The sequence below is a fragment of the Prionailurus viverrinus genome, chromosome A2 (assembly GCF_022837055.1).
Source record: "Prionailurus viverrinus isolate Anna chromosome A2, UM_Priviv_1.0, whole genome shotgun sequence".
In the NCBI taxonomy this organism is placed as follows: Eukaryota; Metazoa; Chordata; class Mammalia; order Carnivora; family Felidae; genus Prionailurus; species Prionailurus viverrinus.
Window position 1 is genome coordinate 95,909,103 of NC_062562.1, and position 25,802 is coordinate 95,934,904.

General features: G+C 35.3%; 1 protein-coding gene and 1 long non-coding RNA gene across 3 annotated transcripts in view; one reads left to right on the forward strand and one right to left on the reverse strand.

The window, feature by feature from the left end:
• On the reverse strand, positions 1-23,222 carry LRRD1 (leucine rich repeats and death domain containing 1). The gene is given in 10 exon segments (XM_047830722.1): positions 1-169; positions 171-185; positions 830-947; positions 3,228-3,389; positions 17,280-17,478; positions 21,215-21,513; positions 21,516-21,698; positions 21,701-22,743; positions 22,745-22,847; positions 22,850-23,222. Coding segments are annotated over 10 exon segments (2,592 nt in total). The 5' UTR covers positions 23,151-23,222.
• The window catches only part of LOC125150668 (uncharacterized), a 12,959-nt gene continuing 6,288 nt past the window's right edge, over positions 19,132-25,802 (forward strand). The window contains exons 1-2 of one of the 2 annotated variants that reach the window (XR_007146431.1): positions 19,132-19,422; positions 23,066-23,161. This is a non-coding gene — a long non-coding RNA (uncharacterized LOC125150668). The remainder of the gene's footprint in view (positions 19,423-23,065; positions 23,162-25,802) is intronic. The other variant, XR_007146434.1, reaches the window with a different exon arrangement.

Below are 25,802 nucleotides of genomic sequence, written 5' to 3' on the forward strand. Positions count from 1 at the left end.
TCAGAATTTAATTGCACGTGTAAAAACTTTTAGAGCTGTTATTTTGTCCATAATTTCATATGCTCCTATCATCATTAGTGCCCGAGTTAGTTGGTCTGTTAAAGCAGCTGTAGTTAGTGACAGGTTGTTACTTTCTGTTTTCCACCTATTAAGTGCTTGGTGGACTCTCACTTAATGAAACAGTGCTGAAAATTTTAAAGATAATATTATTTTAATGACCAATGAAGAACATTGTTTTAAGTTACTTCAATATTACTCCCCTACATTTTCAAACCAATTTACCTGATTGAAGTGAGGATTAAATTAATTGATGAAGAAAGTTTATATAAAATTTAGCACAGAGCTTGGCAAACAGTGAATGAATGTTCGCCCCATGCCAACCCTTATTTCCTGGTAGGAAATCAATTCAATTAACATTCAGTTCTAAGAGAGATTTACTCAAGATCTCAAAACAGTAATTGTGGGTTATTTATTCTCAGGCAGTGTATTACTGCTGTAGTACTACATGCTTAATAATTTAATCTCATGACACTCTTTTAGTTAAATATATCTATTTTACCAGTGGAGAAACTGAAGCACCTGTAAGTTAAGGGACTTATACAAGGTCACAAAACTCGTTGTGATTTAAAGCCAAGCAGTTTGCCTTGAGAGCCCTTACTCTTAACTACTCTACTCACATGATTCACAAATACATAGTAAACTAAAATCAGAGTCTTTTACAGCAAATTAGAATTCATGTTAATATGACTGTTTCAAAACCTTATAATATCAATATGATATAAACCAACATGAGAATAAGCTTATACCACATATTGTCACTCATACATACCTCTTTGTAGGCATATCTGTTTCTGAGATTGCCAGGCTTAGTTTTTGACACAAAAACTTAAAATTTGTTTCAGTGATATTTTTGGCAACTATGTTGAAGATCTTCTCTAGGATTTTCTCTACATTTGAACATAAAAGAAAATATAAGCCATCTCTTTTGAAAAATATACTCTACTTTGGGTTAATATTAAATCTGGGTTCCTTATTCTGTGCTCCTATCAAATGTCCATGTCAAGTAAAATTGAAAAGAAGATGCAGACCTAATTTACAAACTGAAATTTGAATCATTTGTTCTATTTTTTCTAAAATCTGAATAACCTACAACATAAAATGGCCATTTAAAAGTATATTATAAGTAACCTCAAAATGATTTTGAAACCCTTTCTTTAATCCTTTCACGGTTTGAAATGAATTTAACTCTTTCCTTTGATTCTGGCTTCTTAATGGGCTTCTTCATGTACCATCATGAGAAACCGAGTTCACATCTACTATAGATATAGTGTGTATATGTATATTTTATATTCAAATGACTTATTTAATGAATGCTAGCTTAGATGTAAGTAGAGAGCTTTTAGGTTTGTTTTTTTTTTAAGCTTCTAACTATCTTGGATTAGATTTATTTTGTTGACTAAGGTACTTTGGGAAGTTTCAAGAACTATCAATCTCCCACCCCTCTATAATCATCTCAGTCCCTCAGGCTAGATTGTATACTAATGATATAAATGAAAGTCCAATATCCTAAGCAAAATCATAAGGAAGAAACCCCATGTTCTTTGTTAATTGGGGAATAAATACATTTCTCATGACAACTTCCTCTCTACTGTCCCTGGGTGCCTGCAGTATGAAGGCCCCTTGAACATAGAAAGGAAAGGGGCACCTGAGTGGCTCAGGCAGTTAAGTGTCCAACTTGGGCTCAGGTCATGATCTCATGGTGGTTTGTGAGTTCAAGCCCCGTGTTGGGCTCTGTGCTCACAGCTCAGAGCCTGGAGCCTGCTTTAGATTCTGTGACTCCCTCTCTCTGCCCCTCCCCTGCTCGCACTCTGTCTGTCTCTCTCTCTCTCAAATATAAACATTTTTTTTTTTTAAAGGAGACAAATGGCTAGGGTTCTCTCATTTTTGCTGACTTTGATCTGCTGCCATTTCCCATTGCACTTTCCCCATTGAGGATAGAATGACATGAGTCCTCCCTCCTTGGGAACTTGAGTAACAGAATTTTAGCAGGGAAGTTCAATTGTGTAACTATACAGCCCTTCTCTACAGTACTGTATTCCTAACAGAAATACTTTATGGATCCTTGGAAACTTCTAAAAAACTTTATTTTATAGAAATAGTTACCACAAAACATACCTTTTTAATGAAAATAATTAGGAGAACCAACTTGCTTAGCAAGTTAGAAAAAACAGCTACTGTGACTTTTAATTTTATCTCTTAGGTTCCTTCCATCAGTGAGGCCCAAATCTTGCAAAACTTCTGACTGGTAGTGATGCATATGGATGTATATTGTGGCTTAAAGATACTGTATATTTTTAGTGACCCTACCACTAGATTATGAGATTATGCTGATGCAAGCTTCTGATTACAAAGACAGGGAACATAGTAGAATGATTTGGTTGGAGAGTTTTGTATATTCCCTTTCCCCAAATCTGGATCAGTACTTATTAAATTGATTTAATGCTTCTTAAGTTCTGCGTTGAATTGGAGGACCAAAATCTGAATCCAGTCTAACGACTGGCTATAAGAAACAAAGTCAGAGTCCTAGCAAAAAGCTTAGTTGTTGGGAATCTAGCTCCAAGGAAAAAATTGGACAGTGAAACTTCCATCCCAGAGGCTTGGAGAAACCAGTCTCCATCTGGTCCAGTGGAAAGACACTTAAAGAAAATGGACCTTCTGTGTGAAATAATCAGGGACAACCAAAGGAATGCTTAAGGACAAAGAATGAAGACTACCCACAGACTGCAGATAGGTGATCATAGTGGGCCAAAACCTGATTGGGTTCAATGGAAATATGGAAGGACTTTCTTCAAGGCCAGATGAGAGTTTTAGAGCAACTATATATGGTGATACAGATCAGAACCAGTGAATAAATTCTTGTGTGGAATATCTAAGTTTGGCCACAACCATAATGAAACACCTGTTGAAGGGCATTGAGGCCAACAGGTGGAAAGCAGCTCAACCTTCCACTTGGGTTTGCCTGTTTTCAATAGTTTAGTTTGTGTGGACACAGATTAAATAATATGAATTATCAAAATAAACTCCTAACCTTCAGAAAAGGGAATATAATGAATATTTTCATGCCTATGTCAGATTGAAAACCTCTAATGAAAGCAAACTATTTTCTAATTTATAGATGATACTAGAAAATGACATGTAAACTAGTCAATCACTCACTTATCACTTACCATCTCTTTGATCTGCCCTCTCTAGATAGTGTGCAATCGTATAGAGTTGTTTTCCTTTACAGATTTCCATTGGAGGTCTCAGCAAAGTGTTATCATCAAAATTTATCTCCTTCAGTGAAAAAAGGTTGTGGATACCCCTAGGCAGATCTGTCAGATTATTTCCTAGTAGAAAAAAATTAAAATTGAATTATACATTTCTGTATAAAGAAAAATATGAAGATAAACAACTACTTATGGAGCATTTACTGTGTCTCACTGGCACAGTACCAGAGGACCCTCACAGTGCTGGCAGATGTAAATTCTTACTGAAGTCCACTTGTTGGGCGTGAAAAGGAGGATGTATAGAAACTGAGCTGTGGTTCCATTCTCTCAGAGGATGGAAAAATGAGTTAAGAGGCTGTCCTCTTACAGTACGGGAAAGGATTTTACAGAGTAAGTGTGATGGTAATTTTTTAAGGATAATTAGATTGTTTAGAATAATTTCAGATTTACAGCAAGTTGCAGAAATTGTAGAGAATTCTTGAATATGGATTCCTCATCCAGATTTAGTTTCCCCTAATGTCATCATCTCACATTATCATATTATATTTGTTAAAATAGGAAACTAACATTGGCACATTACTATTAAACTTCAGACAATTTTGGATTTCATTAGTTTTTCTATCGGTGTCCTTTTTCTGTTCCAAAATCCATGCCAGGATAATACATTGCGTATAGTTATGTCTTCTTAGTCTCCTCTGGTCTGAGACAGTTTCTCAGTCTTTCCTTGTTTTTCATGATCTTGACAGTTTTGACTAGTACTGACTAGGTATTTTGTAGAATATTCCTTAGTTTGAATTTACCTGATATATTTTCTTATGATAACACTTGGGTTATGGGGTTTTTTGGAAAGAATGCCACAGAAGTGAAGAACTCTCATCATATCACAGCAAAGGTACCTAATACCTGTATGACATCACTAGCGATGTTAAGCTTGATCCCACAGCTAAATTAGTGTCTTGCCAGGTTTCTCCAATATAATGTTTTCATTCTTTTCTTGTCCATACTCTATTTTTTTGGAACTGAGTTCCAAACTTAGCTAAGTCTAGTCCACCATCAAGGAGTGCGAATTAAACTCTACTTCCCTAAATATGTTTTCAACATCACCTTAATCAATATAAACTGAACATAAAAAGTAAAATTGTGGTAACTGACAAGAATTTGTAATCATTTAGAGAGGAACTGGCCTAAAGTTTGCCTTTATTTATACATTTATAGTTATATTATTTATAGTCATAAATAAAGGAACCTGGTTCCTTTTAATGAAGAATGGCATTCAGAAACCAAGATCTGGGGGCACTGGGTAGCTCAGTTGGTTGAGCATCCAACTCTTGATTTTGGCTCAGATTGTGATTTCATGGTTGTGGGATAGCTCTGCACTGGGCATGGAGTCTGCTTGAGATTCTCTCTCCCTCTCACTCTGTCCCTCACTCCCTTGCTTGTGCATGCTCTCACTTTCTCTCTCAAAAAAAAGAAAGAAACCAAGATCTGGAGATCTGGATACTAGTTTTGCTCATTGCTTTTGGGAATGGGTATGTGCAGATAGATGTACAAATACATACCTACCTATGTATATGGGGTTTTATAAACATTGTAAGCCCATAATTATAAATATATAATGTTTATGCATATGTATAATAAATATAAGTCACAACATATTCTATTTAGGGTTTGACTTCAATTTAGCATAAGACATTAGAGATTTATTGGTGTCTATTGACATTTTTATTAATGAGAAGTATTCCATTATATGGATGTGATAATTTATCCATCCACTAAATAAGTGATGTTTAGAAAGATTCCACTTGATATGAATGAATAAATAATGAAAAATAATGAAATGAAAAATAATGAATAAAACCACTCTATATATTTGTACTCAGTTTTTTATTGAATCTAAATTTTCATTTCACTTAAAAGTGTAGTTGGAGTGTGATTGATGGGTTGTATGGTAAATATACATATAACTTTATAAGAAATTATGAAACCGTTTTCTAGAGTGTGTACCCTTTTGCATTCCTACCATCAGTGTATCAGAGTTCCAGCTGTAGTTCTTGGTACTGTCAGATTTTAATTTTAGTTATTCTAATACAAAGATCTCATTGTAGATTTAATTCATATTTCTCTCATGACTAATGATATCATTATATTTTCTTACGCTTATTTGCCATTCATATACATTCTTTGTAAAGTGTTCACAATTTATGCCAATTTTTCTTTTTTTTTTCAAGTTATTATTTACATTCCAGTTAGTTAACATACAGCATAATATTAATTTCAGGTGTGGAATTTAGTGGCTCATCACTACAAGTGCCCTCCTTAACCCATCACCCACTTAACCCATCCCTCACTCATCTCCCCTCTAGTAACCTTCAGTTTATTCTCTATAGTTAAGAGTCCGTTTCCTGGTTTACCTCTTTTTCCCATGTTCACCTACTTTGTTTTTTAAATTCCACATATGAGTGAAGTCACATGGGATTTGTCTTTCTTAGACTTATTTCACTTAGCATAATACTCACTAGATCCATCCATGTTGTTGCAGATGGCAAGATTTCTTTCTTTTTTATGGCTGAGTGATATTCCATTGTATATATGTCCCATATCTCCTTTATCCATTCATCAGTTGATGGAAATTTTGGTTCTTTCCGTAACTTGTATGCCAATTTTTATTGAGTTAACTGCTCAGTGTTGACTTTTGACAGTTATTTTTTGTATATTCAGCAAATATTTTCTTCCAGTCTGTGGCTTTTCTTTTCATTCTTTTAACAACACTTTTTGAAGAGCAGAAGTTTCTAATTTTGATGAAGTTCAATTTATTAATTTTTTAAGGATTGTGATTTTGGTGTTATATCTAAGAAATATTTGCCAAGGTTACAAAGATTTTCTTCTATGTTTTTATCTAGAAGTTTTTTTTTTTTAATTTTTTTTTTCAACGTTTTTATTTATTTTTGGGACAGAGAGAGACAGAGCATGAACGGGGGAGGGGCAGAGAGAGAGGGAGACACAGAATCGGAAACAGGCTCCAGGCTCTGAGCCATCAGCCCAGAGCCCGACGCGGGGCTCGAACTCACGGACCACGAGATCGTGACCTGGCTGAAGTCGGACGCTTAACCGACTGCGCCACCCAGGCGCCCCTATCTAGAAGTTTTATAGTTTTAGCTTTTACATTTAGATCTGTGATTCATTTTGAGTTGATTTTTTTTATATGGTATGTGGTGTGGATCAAAGTTTTATTATTGTTGCAGTTTATCTTGTTTTTTGGCTTCTGGTCATCTAGTTGCTCCAGCACCATTTGTTGAAAATACCGTCTTCTCTGTTGAATTACATGTGCATATTTGTCAAAAAATCAATTGACCATATATGCATGGGTCTATTTCTAGCCTATGTATTGTGTTCTACTGATCTATGTCTGTTATTTTGCCAATACTATACTTTACTACCATAGCCTTTCATAAGGCTTAAAATCAGGTTTCAGGAGTCCTTCAACTTTGTTCCTTTTTCAAAATAATCCTAAAATTTGTATGAATCACAAAAGACCCCAAATAACCAAAGCAATCTCGAAAAATAAAAATACAGCTAGATGTATCACAATTCCAGACTGCAAGATATATTACAAAGCTGTAGTAATCAAAACAGTATGGTACTGACCCCAAAATAGATACATAGATCAACAGAACAGAATAAAAAACCCAGAAATGAACCCACAATAATATGGCCAATTAATTTTTGACAAAGCAGGAAAGAATATTAAATGGGCAAAAGAATGTCTCTTCTATAAATGGTGTTGGGAAAACTGGACAGTAACATGCAAAAGAATGAAACTGGACCACTTTCTTACACCATACACAAAAATAAATTTAAAATGGAATAAAGACCTAAATGTGAGACCTGAAACCATAAAAATCCTACAAGAGAACACAGGCAGTAACTTATTTGACATCAACTGTAGCAACTTCTTTCTAGATATGTCTCCTAAGGCCAAGGAAACAAAAACAAAAATGAACTATTGGGACTTCATCAAAATAAAAAGCTTCTGCACAGTGAAGGAAACAATCAGCAAAACGAATAGGCAACCTATGGAATGGGAGAAGATATTTGCAAATGACATATCTGATAGTTAATATTCAAAATATATAAAGAACCTAGGAAACTCAACACCCCAAAAATGAATAATCCATTTTAAAAATGGGCAGAAAACATGAATAGACATTTCTCCAAAGAAGACATACAGGTAACAAACAGACACGTGAAAAGATGCTCAACATCACTGATCATCAGGAAAATGCAAATCAAAACTACAATGAGATATCCCCTCACACCTGTCAGAATGGCTAAAATCAACAACACAAGAAACAACAGGTATTGGCAAAGATGTGGAGAAAGGGGAACCTTGTGCACTGTTGGTGGGAATGCAAATTGCTGCAGCCACTCTGGAAAACAGCATGGAGGTTCCTCAAAAAGTTAAACATAGGACCTTACGATCTAGCAATTGCACTACTAGATATTTACCCAGAGAGTAAAAAAATATTAATTCAAAGGGATACATGCATCCCAATGCTTACAGCAGCATGATCAACAATAGCCAAATTATGGAAACAACCCAAATTTCCATCGACTGTTGAATAAAGAAGATGTGATACATGTAATACAATGGACTATTACTCAGCCATAAAAAGAATGAAATCTTGTCATTTGCATTGACACGGATGGAGCTAGAGAGTATTACGGTAAGTAAGTCAGTCGGAGAAACTGACTTCACTCATACGTAGAATTTAAGAAACAAAACAAAAGGGTAAAAAAGAGAGAGAAAGGCAAACCAAGAAACAAATTCTTAAATATAGAGAACAAACTGATGGTTACCAGAAAGGAGGTAGGTAGGGGGGGTGTGTTAAATACGTGATGGGGATTAAGGAGTGCACTTGTAATGAACACCAGGTGATGTATGGAAGTGTTAAATCACTATATTCTACACCTAAAACTAATATTACATTTTATGTTAACTAAGTGGAAAATAGTGTGAGATTGGCATAGGTTTGACATACAGACTAATGGAATAGAATTGAGAGTCCAGAAATAAATCCACATATTATGACCAATTAATTTTTTTTCTCTAATTTATTTATTTTTTATAATTTACATCCAAGTTCATTAGCACATGGTGCAACAATGATTTTAGGAGTAGATTCCTTAAGCCCCTTACCCGTTTAGACCATCCCCCCTCTCACAACCCCTCCAGCAACCCTCTGTTTGTTCTTTATATTTAAGTCTCTTATGTTTTTTCCCTCTCCCTGTTTTTATATTATTTTTGCTCCCCTTCCCTTATGTTCATCTGTTTTGTATCATAAAGTCCTCCTATGAGTGAAGTCATATGATATTCATCTTTCTTTGACTAATTTCGCTTAGCATATGCCCTCTAGTTCCATCCACGTAGTTGCAAATGGCAAGATTTCATTCTTTTTGATTGCCGTGTAATACTCCATGGTGTGTGTGTGTGTGTGTGTGTGTGTGTGTGTGTGTGTTTATACCACGTCTTCTTTATCCATTCAACCATCGATGGATATTTGGGCTCTTTCCATACTTTGGCTATTGTTGATAGTGCTACTATAAACATTGGGGTGCATGTGTTCCTTTGAAACAGCATACCTGTATTCCTTGGATAAATACCTAGTAGTGCAACTGCTGGGTCATATGGTAGCTATATTTTTAATTTTTTGAGGAACCTCCATACTGTTTTCCAGAGTTGGCCAATTAATTTTTAACAAGGGTGCTCAGATCATGCAAAGGGGAAAAATAATCTTCAAAAAATGGTGCTAGAATAACTACAAATCCACATGCAAAAGAATCATAGTGGATCTCTTACCTCACACCAAATATAAAAATTAACTCAAAATGAATTAATAACTTAAAGAGATGTTTTTATTTTATTTTTGAGACAGAGAGAGACAGAGCATGAGCAGGGGAGGGGCAGAGAGAGGGGGAGACACAGAATGTGAAGCAGGCTCCAGGCTCTGAGCTGTCAGCACAGAGCCTGACGCAGGGCTCGAACTCATGGAGTGTGAGATCATGACCTGAGCTGAAGTTGGACATTCAACCGACTGAGCCACCCAGGCACCCCAAACATAGGGACAAATCTTAGTGATCTTGGATTTTGCTAATAGATTTTTAGTTATGACACCAAAAACATAAGCAACAAAAAGAAAGACTAGATGATTGGAGTTCATGAAAATTTAAAACTTTTATGTATCAAAGGACATTATCCAGAATGAAAAGACAGTCTATAGAAAGGAAGTAATTAATTGTAAAACATATCTGATAAGGATCTTGTATTCAGAATATATAAGGGGCTCTTTCAACTCAGCAACAAAATAACCCAATTAAAAACCAATTTAAAAATGGGCCACAGACTTGAATAGACATTTCTCCAAAAACATATGCATATGGCCAACAAGCACCTAAAAAAGATGCTAAACATCATTAGTCATTAGGGAAATTTCAATCAAAACCATTTCACATTCATTAGCATAACTGTAATCCAAAACTTGTAAAACAACAGATATTGACAAGGATATGGGGAAACTGCACTTGTTGTACATTGCTGGTGTGACTGTAAAATGGTTCTACCTCTGTGGAAAACAATTTGACAGTTCCTCAAAAAATTATACAAAATTACCATATGACACAGGAATTCTATCTCTAGGAATATGCCCCAAAGAATTGAAAACATACCGAAATAAACACATATGTGAACATGTTCATAGCAACATTATTCACAATAGCCACAAGATGAAAGCAGCCCAAATGTCCATCAGAGGATGAATGGATCATCAAAACTGTAGTATATACATACAGTGTAATACTATTCAGCCATAATAGGAACTACTCATACAAGCTACAACATGGATGAAACTTGAAAACATTAAGTGAAAGAAGTCAATCCAGAAATGTCATATATTATACAATTCCATTTGTATGACACATCCATAATATTAGGCATCTTCATAGAGGTGTCCTGCACATTGATGGTTACAAGAGGGAGAGGAGAGGGGAGAACAGAGAGTAACTGTTTAATAATGAGTAAAAGCTTCCTTTGGGGTTGATGAAATGTTTGGAACCAGATAGAGGTAGTGGTACATTGTAGTACTTTGTTAATGTGATAAATGCCACCAAAATTGTTCACTCTAAAATTGTTAATTTTATGTTGTGTGAATTTCACCTAAATTATAATAAAAAACACACTTAGGCACAACATAGTCAAACTGCTGAAAACTAAAGATGAGAACATCTTGAAAGCAACTAAACAAGAATAGTTCAACAAGAAGACAGAAAAAGAGTTAACAGAGGAGAGAAACAGAAAACAAGTGGTGAAATGGCTGATCTAAATCCAACTATACCAATAATTACATTAAGTGTTCATTGACTGAATACTCCAGTTAAAGGCAGGGATTGCCAGAAAGGATGAAAATCAAGGCCCAACTACATTTTGTCTACAAGGGATGTACTTTATTTTGTAATACTTAGTTAGCTAATCAGTTATTATTTTACTTAGAGAGGAGCAGAGAGATGAGAGAGAATCCCAAGAAGGCTCCATGCTGTCAACGCAGAGCCAGATATGGGGCTTCATCTCATGACTTGAGCCAGAATCAAGAGTCAGAGGCTTAACCAACTGAGCTATCCAGGTGCTTGCAAGGGATATACTTTAAATATAAAGACACAGATATGTTGAAAGTAAATTGATAGTAAAGATATACCATGTGAACAGAAAGCTTAACAAAACTGGAGTGGCTATCTTATTAGATAAAATACCCTTCAAGATAAAGATTATTACTGGAGATAAAGAGGGACATTTGGGGATTTCAGATGATAAAAAAATGTATTAGAATTGAAGGTCATAATAATCATATATGTGCATTTTCTTATAACAGTTCTTCAAAATACATGAAAAAAGTTGACAATGAAAGCAACAAATACACAATTACACAACCATAGTTTTGGATTTTAACACTATTTTCTAAAGCATAACAAGATAATATACCAGTAAAGACAGAAGATTCCAACAAAACTATCAACCATCTGGACTTAATATGATATTCATAAAACACTGTAGCTAACATTACAGAGTATATTTTTTAAAGAGTATATAGTGTGTGATTGCACTATTGATGGGAATGTAAACTGGTGCAGCCACTCTGGAGAACAGTATGGAGGCTCCTCAAAAAATTAAAAATAGAATTACCCTATGACCCAGCAATTGCACTAGTAGGTATTTTCCCAAAGGATACAAAAATATAGATTTGAAGGGGTGCATGTACCCCAGTTCTTATAGCAACATTATCAACAATAATCAACAATAGTCAATAAATGGATAAAGAAGAGGTGGTATATATATATACAATGGAATATTACTAAGCCATCAAAAAGAACGAAATCCTGCATTTACAATCATGTGTTTGGAGCTAGAATGTATTATGCTAAGCAAAATAAAGCAATCAGAGAAGGACAAATCCCATATGATTTCACGCATATATGGAGTTTAAGAAATGAAACAGATGAACATATGGGAAGGGGGAGATGGAGAGGAGAGAGGAAAACAAACCACAAGAGACTCATAAAATAGAAAACAAACTGAGGGTTGATGGAAGGAGGTGGGTGAGAGATGAGCTAGATAGATAATGGGTAGGAAGGAGGGCACTTGTTGTGATGAGCATTGGGTGTTGAATGTAATTGATGAATCACTGAATTCTACTCCTGAAACCAATATTACACTGTTTGTTGACTAAAATTTGTATTAAAAAAAGGGTGTATGGTGTATTTATCAAGGTAGCCTATATGCTGAGCCATAAAGCTAGTCCAAATAAATTTAAAAGGAGTAAAATCATTTTTTTACTGACCACAAGAATTGCTTTTCTGCTAAATGTTTATCAACAGCAGAATATGAATAGCACTGAGAGTGAATTGTCCACAGCCACCCAGAGTAACATGAGTGAATTTCACAAACATAATGTTGAGTGAAAGAATCCAGGTATAAAAGAGTATATACTTCATGACTTCATTTAAGGCCCACTACTGGAAATCATGATAGTGTTTACCCTTGGTTGAGAGAAAGGGGAAAAGTGACTGGAATGACATAAGAAAGGGTTTCTGGGAATGTCTTGTCTCTTGATCGAGGTTCTGAAATATGGGTTTGTTCAGTGTGTGAAAGTTCATTGAGCTGTATACTTAAAATATGTACTTTTAAAAAATTGAATTATAATTGACATATAACATTTTAGTTGCAGATGTATAACATGATTCAACATTTGTATATTGTAAAATGGTCAACATAATAAGTCTAGTTAACATCCATCACAACACATAGTTACAGGGTGCCTAGGGGACTCAGTCAGTTGAGTGTCCAACTTCTTCTCAAGTCATGGTCTTGCGGTTCATGAGTTTGAGCCCCACATTGGGCTTGCTGCTGTAAATGCAGAGCCTGCTTTGGATCATCAGTCCCCTCCCCACCTCTCTCTCTGCCCCTCCCTCGCTTGCCCTCTCTCTCTCAAAAATAAATGAGCATTTAAAAAAATACATAGTTACAAATTTTCAATGAAAATTTTTAGGATCTATTCTTTTAACAACTTTTAAATATACCAAAAATATTATTAACTATAGTCACCATGCTGTACATTACATCCCGGGACTTATTTATTTTGTAACTGAAAGTTTGTACCTTTTGTTACCCTTTATCCATTTTGCTCAGCTCCACCTGTGGCAACCATCAATCTGTTCTCCTTATTTATGAGTTCAGTTTTTAGATTCCACATGTAAGTAAAATCATACAGTATTTGTCTTTGTCTGGCTTATTTCACTTAACAAAATGCCCTCCAGGTCCATCTATGTAGTTGCAAATGGCAAAATTTCCTTCTTTTTATGGTTGAATAATACTCCATTGTGTGTGTGTGTGTGTGTGTGTGTGTGTACATGCCACATTTTCTTCATCCATCCATCCATCCATTGATGGACACTTAAGTAAATAATGCTGTAATTAACATGAGGTGCACATATCTTTTTGAGTTACTGTTTTCCTTCAGATAAATACCCAGAAATAGAATTGCTGGATTATATGGTAGCTCTACTTTTAATTTTAATCTCTTGAGACAGTATGTACTCTTTTTGTTATGTATATTATACTTTAATAAAAATGTTTTTAAATACGGGCAGCAACAAAGTGAGAGAGAGAGGCTATATAGGTAAGACTCCTTTCAGAGGCTGTTACATTAGTACATGTAAGCAGTTGTGCTATTTAAAATATTTAACAACTGGGGCGCCTGGGTGGCTCAGTTGGTTGAGCATCCAGCTCCGGCTCAGGTCATGATCTCATGGTTTACGAGTTCGAGCCCCGCGTCGGGCTCTGTGCTGACAGCTCAGGTCCTGGAGCCTGCTTCGGGCTCTGTGTCTCCCTCTCTCTCTGCCCCTCCCCAACTCATGCTCTGTCTTTCTCCCTCAAAAATAAACATTAAAGTTATATTTTTAAAAATTTCTTTTAAAAAATTTAACAACTTATTTGGCACAAGCACTGACCCATCAGAACAGACGCCAGCTGTAAACAACAGATAGAACAGTACTAGCTTAACTAGCTGTCTTACAGGTAGGAGAAGATGCAAACCTGCAGGGTAGAATTATCAAGGCCTGTAGAGAGAACTGTAAGGCAAGATAACTGTCCTTCTCCATGAGGACAACCACAGGCAGTTTACATGACAATCTACTTCCTTTCATTTGTTATTTTGGCTTCTTGGAGAGAGGCTCCAACACCTGTTTAAGACCTATATTGCATCAGTTTTTGTGCTTAGTAGTTAACCGTTTAATCCTCACAAATCAAAGAGTAGATACCATTTCCATTTACAGATTAGGAAACAGAAGGTTAATGTTAAAAAAAAATTCCTGTTGAAAGATGGAGCTAGAATTCTAAGGTCTGTTCCACTCCAAAGCCCATGCTATGAGCCCATGCTATAAATCCCTTTCATTGGTATATTACCTCACATTTGTGAAACTATTTTCATAAGTTTTATCTAATTATATTCCCACAAGTCTGTGAACAAGCAGAAGTTATAGCTTTCCCATCTTGCTGATGGTTCATAAGGGTTATCTTCCTAAATTTGCTAGCTTGTGACAGAGACGATTATTTCACAAGAGTGTATGAACATCTTTTGCTTGAATAATGCTTTCACAGTATGCTACCTGCTTTCAAAGTCTCATTCAGTCTGTAAACAAATCTATAGCATAGATATTCTGTTAGCTTCACTTTATAAATAGAGGAAACAGACTAAAAGACAAGACTCGAACTCACCCCTTCTAAGTTCAAACTTGGCAATAAAAGCTGGTGACTTGTAGCATGCCAGTTGCTTAGCGACTGTCACTTACTCCAAACCTACTTCTTTGCATTTCTTGACAGTTTTTCCTTTTACTGTCACCCTGGCAACAGTCGTACTCCATCAGCAACACGAACTGAAGTTTGTACTTGTCCCAACCCTCACAGAACTAGCGCTAGCGCTCGCGCAGTCTCTCCCATGCACCCGCGCACTCTCTTCTTCCTCTCTCTCCCTCCCTCTCCCTCTCTCTCTCTCCCCTTCCCGCCCCACCCCCAAACTGAAGTGGCCGGAAGCTAAAACTCCTGCAGCAAGCTAAAGCTCCCTCACTGTGAGATCATGACCTCCGCAGGTGCCGCTCCTGCACTGTGAGATCATGACCTCCGCAGGTGCCGCTACCCGCCAATCAGTACTGCAGCCGCCAATCACTACTGACTGCCACGCAGGCCATGATCTCACAATTCAGGAGTTTTTTTGGGGGGTGGGCAAGAGAGAGACCCCTTCCTTCAAGCTTCTGAGTGTTCATAATTCTGTCTTTTCTACTTTATTCTCTTACCCATAGGGTGGTTATTGCTTCCTGCCATTGCTACTTTACCATGAACTTCGAATTCTCTTTCACTCTTTCACTTCTGTAGTTAACAACATGTATATATACTTAGTTATTAAGTTGTGATTTCTGTCTCCTGGTTGGATCCTGACATATATTTTTCTAATTCTCATGCGGACCAGCAGAGAACACGCAACACTTGCAGAAAAGTCTTTGATCTTCCCATTCTGTCTTGATTCAGTACCAGAAAGCCTCCAGAGAATTATGCTTCTGATGCGTCGTTGTATTTTCCAGTGGGTCAGAGGGCTCTTGTCAGCCTCTGATTTTTTTGTGTACAAATAGTAGTTGAGTGGAGTGTATCCTGCCCTTGGACAAACTAGGTAACCTTAAAATATAGAAAAACTTGGCCAAAACACAAAGGTTGAGCAAAAAAATTCAGTTGCCGGACTGAGTTTTTACAACTCACTTCAAGTTGTTGCAAAATTAGTAAAATGACTGATATGTACCCGCACAGCCAGCTTACCGGGAGTTTGGGAGGTTCAGGAGAAAAATGTCAGTTCTGTTATATCTAAGTATTGATGCATTACTGTACGTTTTACTGTGTTACTAGGACTATTGACCAAAAAAGATGACCTTTGTTGTTTTATTCTGAAAATCCTCTGAATCTAAGAAGATGCAGGGCTCCGGTTGTAAACACTACTTCCAACTGAAAGATAAAATTTCATAAATACAGTGGTTCATGTGCTTAGCTGGTACAACCACTGGAGATCAATTTGCCCAAATCTGGTAAAGTTGAAGATGTGCATACCTTCTGATGCAGCAATTCTACATATAGCTATACGCACTAAAGAAACTCAAGCAGAGGTACACAAGGAACATGTACAGGATGTTTATAGTAGCAAACACATTGGAAACAACCTGTCTACCAACCAGGTAATGGATTGTTATTTAACTGTATAATTGAATATCATATAGGATTTAAAGTGAATGAAATAAGTCTATGTATATATTAATATGGATTAATTTTAGAAATATGACAAATGAAAAAAGCAAATTTTAGAGTAGAAAATCACTATCATATAGCATGATAAGATTTAGTAAAATTTAAAAACTCAAAATAGTATTACTTGTTTATGGTTATATATATGTATAAAAACATGGAAGGAAAAAAGATACATACCAATTTCAGTATAGTGGTTACTTCTAGTTTGGGTAGAAGGACAAAAGAAATTTCAACTCCATTAGTTTATTTCTTAACAATTAAAAATATATCGAGTAAATATCACAAAAATGTTAACATTCCTTATATCTGGGAGTAGGTACCTAGGTATTTATTATTTTCTGTAAGTTTTTCATAATAAATTTTCTGAAAGTATTTCATAATAAAAATTATTTTTTTAAGTTTATTTATTTATTTTGAGAAAGAGAGTACGAGTGGGGCAGGGCAGAGAGAGAGGGAGAGAGAATCCCAAGCAGGCTTCATGGTGTCAGCCCGGAGCCCAATGTGGGGCTCAAATCCCATGAACCATGAGATCATGACATGAGCCAAAATCAAGAGTTGGACACTTAAGTCACTGAGCTACCCAAGCACCACCATAATAAAAATTATTAAGAAAAATACCAATCTGGTATTTATTGTGCTTTGGAAAATCGTTTCTGGTACCTTTAGAGTGAGTGATTCACTTTTTTGTTGTTATTTAATGATTTACTTTGTAGAAGACTATAAGGTATCTGAGTATTGTAGTGTACAGGGGTAGGATTAGGGGAACCAGAAAGGAAAATACAGAAAATGCTGACCTAAGGTTATGTAGGTAGGTTTGTGTAGAGGGAGAGATGAGGTCAGGTTCAGAAAGGGAAGAAATACTGAATGACTGGGTATAGACAGAGAGGACAGAAAAGAAATGAGAATATGTTCAAGGTGCCCAGTTTGGTTATAACGTCTTTCAGAAAAGCAACAGGACCTTGTGCTGTGCTCTTATTTTCTGTACCTTGGATGTGCATTTCCTTCCAATGAGCACTTAATGCATTATGTTGACTGCTGTTCTGTCTTGTCAGCAAAATTTGCAACCTAGACACGAATACTCTACTTACTGATTATGCTTATTGATTACGCTTTACACTCGCCACTGAAATTTAGTTGCTGGAGATCATGTAAACATAGAAAACATGGGGGCAGATAACGTATTTGATTGTTGTATGCATTTAAACTAACTAAACTTCTCAATTCCCCTATATTTCTTGGAATCTCTCTGATTACATTATTTGAGATATCAAGTCTTTTAAGTTGAGTCATATTAGACAGCTCTTCTGGAAGTCTCGTTAACTGTAACAAAGATTAAACAATTATATTTTTAATAAATATTTCTATGACTAAAACCTTGTCTAAAATGGAATTTTGGTTTTTTGGTCTTAAAGAGGGATATTTTCACCCTCCTCGCTAAAATCCACAATATATTTTGTGGAGGCACAGGCATCCAAGTGCCTCCCCGGTCTGACCAATTCTACCCATTCAACCCTATGGCTTATTAACCCACTTTCCTCACTCTCCCAGAACTTGATGTTCCTTACTATCCCTTTCTTTCCTCCCTAAAGTCTTTACCAACTTTTCTGTACCACATTTTATCTCTTTATTCCTGTTCTCATCAGCAGTGCTTTTTAAAGTCCCTTGGTGTATTTTCCTAGGATTTTTAAATGACATAATATACATTTCATACTTTTTGTGTACACATTCCCAATCATGATATATTTTGAGTAAATGCTCAGTAAACGCCTTTAGAATGGACTCACACAGGTTGGCAGTATAGCCTCAAAAAAGCATTGCAAAATAACAGGAATTAAGATACCCTGATATGGTGAAGAAGAAATACATGTATTCAGAGAAAATATGGCCATCACAAATGGCTTTTGAAACAAAGGAAGTTCTACAAGTGAACAAAAGAATTTTGAATTGAGAAATAACCAAACAAGGTAAATACTGAATATTGTGCTCAGTGTTCTTCCATATATAAAAGAAGCATAAAAGACAGTCCCTAACTTAAAGGAGATTAAAATTTAGTTCAGGAAACAAAATACACATATATGAAACCATCAGAAAAGAGTATTAAATGATAGGTAATCCAGTGCCAAGATAAAGGGTACAATAACAGATATGTGGAAGTTAGGAGAATGTGTATCAGTACAAATCAAAGAACTAAAGGAAATCTTTATGTAGCAGATAGGACTTGAATGTCCCCTTAAGAATGAATAGGATTGAGGGCACCTGGGTGGCTCAGTTGGTTAAGCATCTACCTTTTGGTTTCAGCTCACGTCATAATCTCACACCACGTGGGATAAATAAATACATATTTTTTTTAAAAAAAGAATGAGTAGGATTGAGTAGAAGTCACAGGACACTTAAGGCAAGACAAATACCATGCATAAAAATGGGCCAGAGAGAAGGTGAACAGTAAAGACAGGTGATAGGAAGCAGAGGAAGGTATGTTTGGAGAAAGAAGATGGAACTGGGCCATGGCAGGCCTTAAGAGTTGGCCCTAGGAGGTAGGAGTCAGGTCAAGACAGGTGGGTAAGTTCATAATTTGACTTTCCTTCAGACAAATATTCTTTTTCGCTATTTGCTCAACATTTATTAGATGAAGTACCTAAGAACTGTGTGCTAGTAGAGCCACTATGAAAGGAAGACTCCTGTTGGGCATCCTTCACTTAGCAAAATAAAAGCCCTCTGATGAACCTGAACTTATCTTCTTTAAATGACTGTTTAGTGACCCTCTGCTGTTATAAATTAATCCTTTAGGCACTTCACTTTCACCTCAAGTGGGTTATCAAAGTGATATTTCCAATTATATATATATTTTGAAAAGAGTTCTTATAAATCATTTTTCCATCTGGTGATTTTTCTTTTTTAAAGGGTATCCAGCTTTATTTTACATGGTTGCCTACTCTTTCTTTCTTTTTCTCTCTCTCTTTTTTTAAGGAAGCTCTATGCCCAGTGTGGGACTGGAACTCACAGCCCAAGATCAAGAGTCGTATGCTCTATTGACTGAGCCAGCCAGGCACCCCATCTGGTGATCTTTGAAGTGATGTTGTAATAATGTTGCCCTTGGCAACCACTCGCCACAAGTAGGCTATAGGTATGCAGTCTGGATTCCTGAGAATAGTACTCTGTAATTTTCTCAGTAAGGAAATCTGATAGCTTTGACAAGTCCTGATGAAAGAGAAGACTGAATCAAAGAGAATACTCAGGAGGCTCCTGGAGTAGTCTAAACATGAAGTAAGTGATAACCATGGACCAGTTGGACACAGTGACACTGGAAAATGAAGTTGATCCAAGAGCTTTTTCAGAGGAAAAAATGAGACGATTTTGGTGTAAGTTTCAGTATAACTAGTGATGGAAAGGGAAGAAAGTTGATTTCATGATTTCTAGATTTAGTAGGTCTGAAGAAAGCAGCATTATAGACAGAAATGGAGTTGTGAAGAGAGTTACATTGGAAAGAAAGAGGAGTTTGATTCTGAAGTCATGTTGAGTTTGAGACAATAGAAGAACAGGGAATTTCCAGGGAAACTGAGAACTAAGGGACTAAAGTAGTAGTGGAGATCAGTTCCAGTTACGCAGATTTGAGGGTCATGTGCATGGTGTGGTGAGGTCTGGGATGAAGTTAATAAAAAAGAGGAGATTAAGGACGCAACCGTGTAGATCTGCACAGTAAAATACAGGAGGAGAAAGTGAGAGGATTATAAATCAGACAAGAAATTAGTTGATGATTATAATGCAGAACCAAAAAGTGCCTGTTAGTGCAATAACAACTTTTGAAACACATGCATCGTTTTTCACTCCAGCTACTTAAGCAACTATTCCCTGGAGTAGCCTTTCTGGAAATGTATTATATAGCAGGTGTTAGGTTTAAAAAGGGTAAGTAAGTTTGGGAAACGTGAGTTAAATAGAAACAAACCAATTTCTTTAGTGCAGGACTCTACAGAGCTTTTAATACACTAACGTTCATTGTGATTCTTTAAGAGAAGAAACCAGTGCTTCTCAAAGCTATGTAATCACAGGAACCCCTCTCCCCCCTACCCCACCCCACCCACCTATTTTTAAGGAGCAGTTCACAGGACTAGTGTTTTTAAGGACAGACTTTGGGAAATCTTGCTCTAGATAATAGTCCAGCTCTATCAAAGCACTTTAATTTGACTGATGGTCAAATTAAACTTAGCCAGATAATAGCTGGGTCCTTTTCATTAGTTTACTAAGATCTTAATATAAATCAACATTGTTTGATTTTTTTAAGTATTTCCATAAAATTCATTCTTATGTTCAAGTAAAATGCTAAACTATAAGAACATTTATTCCCATTTATCTAGCAGTTCTTTAGGAAAAGTTCCCTAAGGAAATAAAATATGAAGAAGGTTGTTTTTATGAAGAAGTTCATCATAGCCTTATATATGATGAAAAATTATAATATCTCTAAATACTTAATAACAGATGATTAGTTACATAAATCATGTATTGGCTCTAACAATTAATTACTGGGAAGATTTGTTATATTATGTGGAAATGCTTACATTAAGTGAAAATAGAAGAAACTAAAATTGAGTGTAGAAACTTTTTATAATTGCTTATATAAACCACATACATTAAAAAAAACACTAAAAGTAAGTTGTATCAACATATGACCAGTGGCCCATAGTTATATTTACAATAGTATCCTTCTGGAATGATTTTTTTTTTTACTTTTCTCAATTTTTCCAAATTTTCTGTAATGTGTTTATATTATAATCCATGGCTTTAAAACTCCTTTTTATAATTAAACTGAAATAAAAAGAAATCTATAAAATTGACAGCTTTAGTTACTTAGAATTTCATTTTAATGAAATATTTTTCTGTGAATCTTTCATGTTGAGAAATATATTTTTAAGGCATGTTTGGGGTTTAAAAGAAAAAAGCCTATTTAAAACAAATAAAATATTCCAGCTAATTTTAAAACATACACACATACACTACAGTTTAGATTCTAATCCCCTCCAATGCCAACTTCCCTCCAAGGCCAAAAATATAAATTTCTTGCCTTTCTTCCATTTATCTGATTTATATTCAGCTCTTCCAGTGATTGAAGTTGGCACAGCTCAATAGGAAAATATATAAATTGATTGCTTGAGATGTTTAATTTCTGGATTCTTTTTAGGTTACAGATATCTGAAGGGATATTCTGTATTTGGTTTGTTGAAAGATCAAATACTTGCAAATTTTCTAAGGTACATACTTCTGTAGGAAAAGCTTCAAATTTATTACAGCATAAAATCAGAACACAGAGTGATACCATATTGGAAATAAATGGTGGAATTTTCCTTATTTGGTTTTTACCAAATCTAGATATTCAAGATTAAGAAGAGAACATAAATACTCAGAAAATATGAGGAGTTTATTTTTATTTAACTCTAAATGAAGCAATTGTTTCATGAAAGATATATCCACAGATATTTCTGAAATATAATTTCCATTAAAATTCAAATAATAAAGAGAATCTAAGGCACACAAACCTACTGGAAAAACATTATTCTGTTATAACTCAATTCAACTTTAGTTATTTTTCTACAATTTTTTACTTCAATGGGAACATCTGTGATTACATTTCCTGAAAATTCTAGACTGAACATACTATTAAGATGTGAGATATTTTCAGGTATTCTCACTATATTATTTCTGTTTACATGGAGTTTTCTTAAATTTTTTAGCTTATGGATGTTCTTAGGAAGTTCTGTTAATTTGTTATTACTAAGACTAAGGCATTTCAACATTACACAGTGGGAAATTTTCTCTGGTATTTCCTTTAATAAATTTTTATCAAGTATTAGAATTCTGAGTTCCTTAAAATTCTCAATTTTCGGTGAAATAACTTCCAGTTTATTATCAGTTAGTAGGATTTCTTTCATTTTGAGCAATTGAAAAATCTCCACAGCCAAAAAAGTAAGTTGATTATGATCCAGTAAAAGTTTTCCTAAATGTTTAAGCTCCCTAATTTCTTTTGGCAAACTGCTTATCAGGTTTCCAGTAAGGTTTAGTGAAATTAACTTTGGAAGGAAGCACAGAGCTTTAGGAAATATTGTTAACTGATTATATTCCAGATTGAGAACCGTCAAGTATTTCAAACTAGACAGAATGTCTGGTATATGTCTTAAGTTATTTTTAGCCGAACTTAAAATTTCTAAGTTTCCAAGACTTTCTAACCCAGAAGGAAAATTCTCAATATAATTGTTATTAAAAAAGAGTTGCCTGATATTCCCAACCTGTGATATTTCTTTAGGTATATGTGATATTTGATTATGACTGACATTTAATATCTTTAAATTATGAAGTACCTGAATTTCAGATAGAAATGATGATAACCCATTTCCTTGCAAGGATAGAATTTCAAGTCCTAGCAGATCACCTGAGTCTGCCCCTTTAAAACTTTTGATTTGGGTCTCATCCAAATATAGATATTTTACATATTTGATTTTTAAGATGTCCTTAGGGAATTCTTGTAAACCCTTGGCCTTGAGGTTAACTGTAAAGTTATCTGATCCTAAGCCAAGTCCTTTCTGATTTTCCTCAGAGTTGTGCACTGTTTTTTTCTAATGTTTCATGAGATAAGCCAGTGAAAGCCTGATTTTCAGCAACCATCTCAGTCATTGATAATGGTGGACTTTGTGAAATAGCCCTTTTGACTGAAAGGTGTCATATAGAGTGATTGTTTCAGAAAATTGAAGAGTTTTCCTTTGTTCTTCATTTCTCTTAGATTTATTTTCGGGGGGCAATGCTGATGTATCATCATATATACCTAATTTATCATTTCTAAGATGTGTTTCACAAATCTGACTGGAAGGTTTCCCATCACAAACTTCCTCTAATGAATTTGATGTTTCTTTAATAAATTCAGGCTCTTCTGACCATGATCCAGATTCTTTCCTACGTTGACTAGTGATATCTTCTAGCTCTTCTGAAGTACCCTCCTTTTCAGACATCTTATTTGCTGGTATGTTTTATACCAAAACAAGACTGTAACTCAATTTTAATTTTCATGTTAAATTTCTCCTTTGAACCTACAAAACAAATGTGGATGTTAAAAGAAGAGATATAATAAAGATATCAAAATTACAAATTAATTTTAAAATAATTCGTATTCCATAATGAATAATTTAACAGATATAAAATAATACATTTATACCTAATAAGTTAATTTTACATATGATTGCTAGTTAAAAAAATAGTTTATTGATTACATACATGTATCACATGATACTTTTGAAATCACATTAAAATTATAGAAAAGAAAGGCATCTGGGTTGTTCAGTCGAGCACCCAACTTTGGCTCAGGTCATGATCCCACGGTTTATGAGTTGGAGTCCGGCGTCAGGCTCTTTCCTGTCAGCGCAGAGCCTCCTTCAAATCCTCTGACCCCCAATCTCTCTGCCCCTCCCCAGCTCCCACGCACCCTCCCCCTCTCAAAAATAAACATTTGGGGCACCTGTCTAGCTCAGTCAGTTAAGCTTCGACTTTGGCTCAGGTCATGACCTCGCAGTTGGTGGGTTCAAGCCCTGCATAGGGCTCTCTGCTGTCAGCGGAGAGCCTGTTTCAGATTCTCTGTCCCTCTCTCTCTCTCTCTCTCTGCCTCTCCCCCTCTCATGTTCTTTCTCAAAAATAAATATTTTTAAATTTTTTTGATGAATTAACATTTAAAAATTTTTTAAAGGTTTCTCTTTCTAAAAAATTATAGAAAGGAATAAAAAAAGTCAAAGAAAATGAGAAAAGAGATGTGAAGGAATGAAAGAGTTTAGCAAATTTTTGGAAGATGGAACACCAGACCTCCCTGACATGCACAGAGTGCCATTTGCATTGTGGACATTATAGGTTTATATATGGTACTGAAGTGTCTTTTCCTAACAAATTCATTACATTATGATAACTTTCTAATAGGTGGAAGTAAAATATCTTAATAAAGAGATGCTTTCTGTAAGAATAACTAGAAGTAAAACAACTTTTTAAGAACTGAAGCTTGACTGCAAGTCTTTTGTGTGATTTCTGAAGTACCCACACAGCTGGCAGGACCCCCTCAGAGGTCTGGATCCCAGCTCTGTAGGTCTGTCCTGTGGGTGTGGAGTTCTTAATAACCCAACCTCTTTCCCTGGTCCCTTCATCCTTTACCATCTTCTGTGTTACTGAAGTTCCCCCTTTACTTTTCTGGTCTCCAATATTTGTCTGCATGACTCCATATATTAAATCCTTTCTATTAAACTGGTATGGTGTCAACATTTCACAGACTCTCCAAGAGGATAGAAAAAGAGAGAACATTTTCCAGCTTGTTTTATGACACTCACATTAACATTGACATCAACACGTAGTACGGACAGTATGAAAAGTTACAGGCCAACTTTACTCAAGGCAAAAATTCTAAACATTATAAAAGTTTTAAATATTATAAAAGCCAGCAATATGTTAAATGCTGTTTTTTCTGCTCTCTTTTCTTGCCAAAAATGCATAAGCTCCGTCAAATCAGGAAAAAAAATCACACAAATCCAAATTGAGGGACATTCTGCAAAAAAACTGATCAGTTATCTTCAAAAATATTGAGGACATAAAATACAAAAAAGACTCAGAAATGTCATAGACTGTCAGAGACTAAGGGGACTTGACAATTAAATGTAATATGGGATCCTGGGTTAGATTATGATACAGAAAAAAGACCTTAATGAAAAACATAAATTTCAAATAAAGTCTATAGTTTAGTTAGTAGTATTCTTGTTTTGATAATTGTACTATGATTATGAAAACTATTACTATTAGGAGAAGCTGGGTGAAGGGTAGAAAGGAATTATCTTTACTATTGCAATTTTTCTGTAAATCTAAAATCATTTCAAAATAAAATAAAAACAAGACCTGAGCTAAAACATTCTAAAGTCTATTTTATCTGAGGTAGATGATAAGTTGTTCAGTTTTAAGACTGTGTTAGGCATGCTTGATAAAATTTGATAATTTTTTTAAGTTTATTTATTTATTTTCAGAGAAAGAGTACAAGCAGGGGAGGGGCAGAGGGAGAGAGAAAATCCCAAGCAGGCTCTGCGCTGCCAGTGCAGAGGCTGATGTGGGGCTTGAACCCACGAACCACGAGATCATGACATGAGCCGAAACCGAGTTTGGGATGCTTAAATGACTGAGCCACCCGTGCACCCCGATTAATTTTTAAGACTTATTATCAACAGAATGAAAGTAGAGAGAATAAATACCAGACTTGTAAAGAGAAAAACTTTAAGGAGAAACACAGGAGAAAAAGAGGAGAAAAGGAAAAGAGGAACAATAACAATATTCAGTCAGAATTTTTAAAAAGTACTAAAGGAGAGAAAAAGAAATTGGACAGAAAAATATTTAAAAGTAAGTAGAAACAAGTCCAAGCATATTATGATCAAAATAAATGTGAATGGACTAAATAACCAATTCAAAGTCAGATTAAAAACAAACGAACAAACAAAAAACCTAAGTGCTATTTATGAACCATGACTCTAAAGCATAAGATCATAAAAAAGTTGAAATTAAAAGGAGGAACATGACAAAGGTGGCACTAAGATCACTATAGAAAGTATGCCTTTTGATTCTGGGTCAACTGGGAATTCATATAGAAA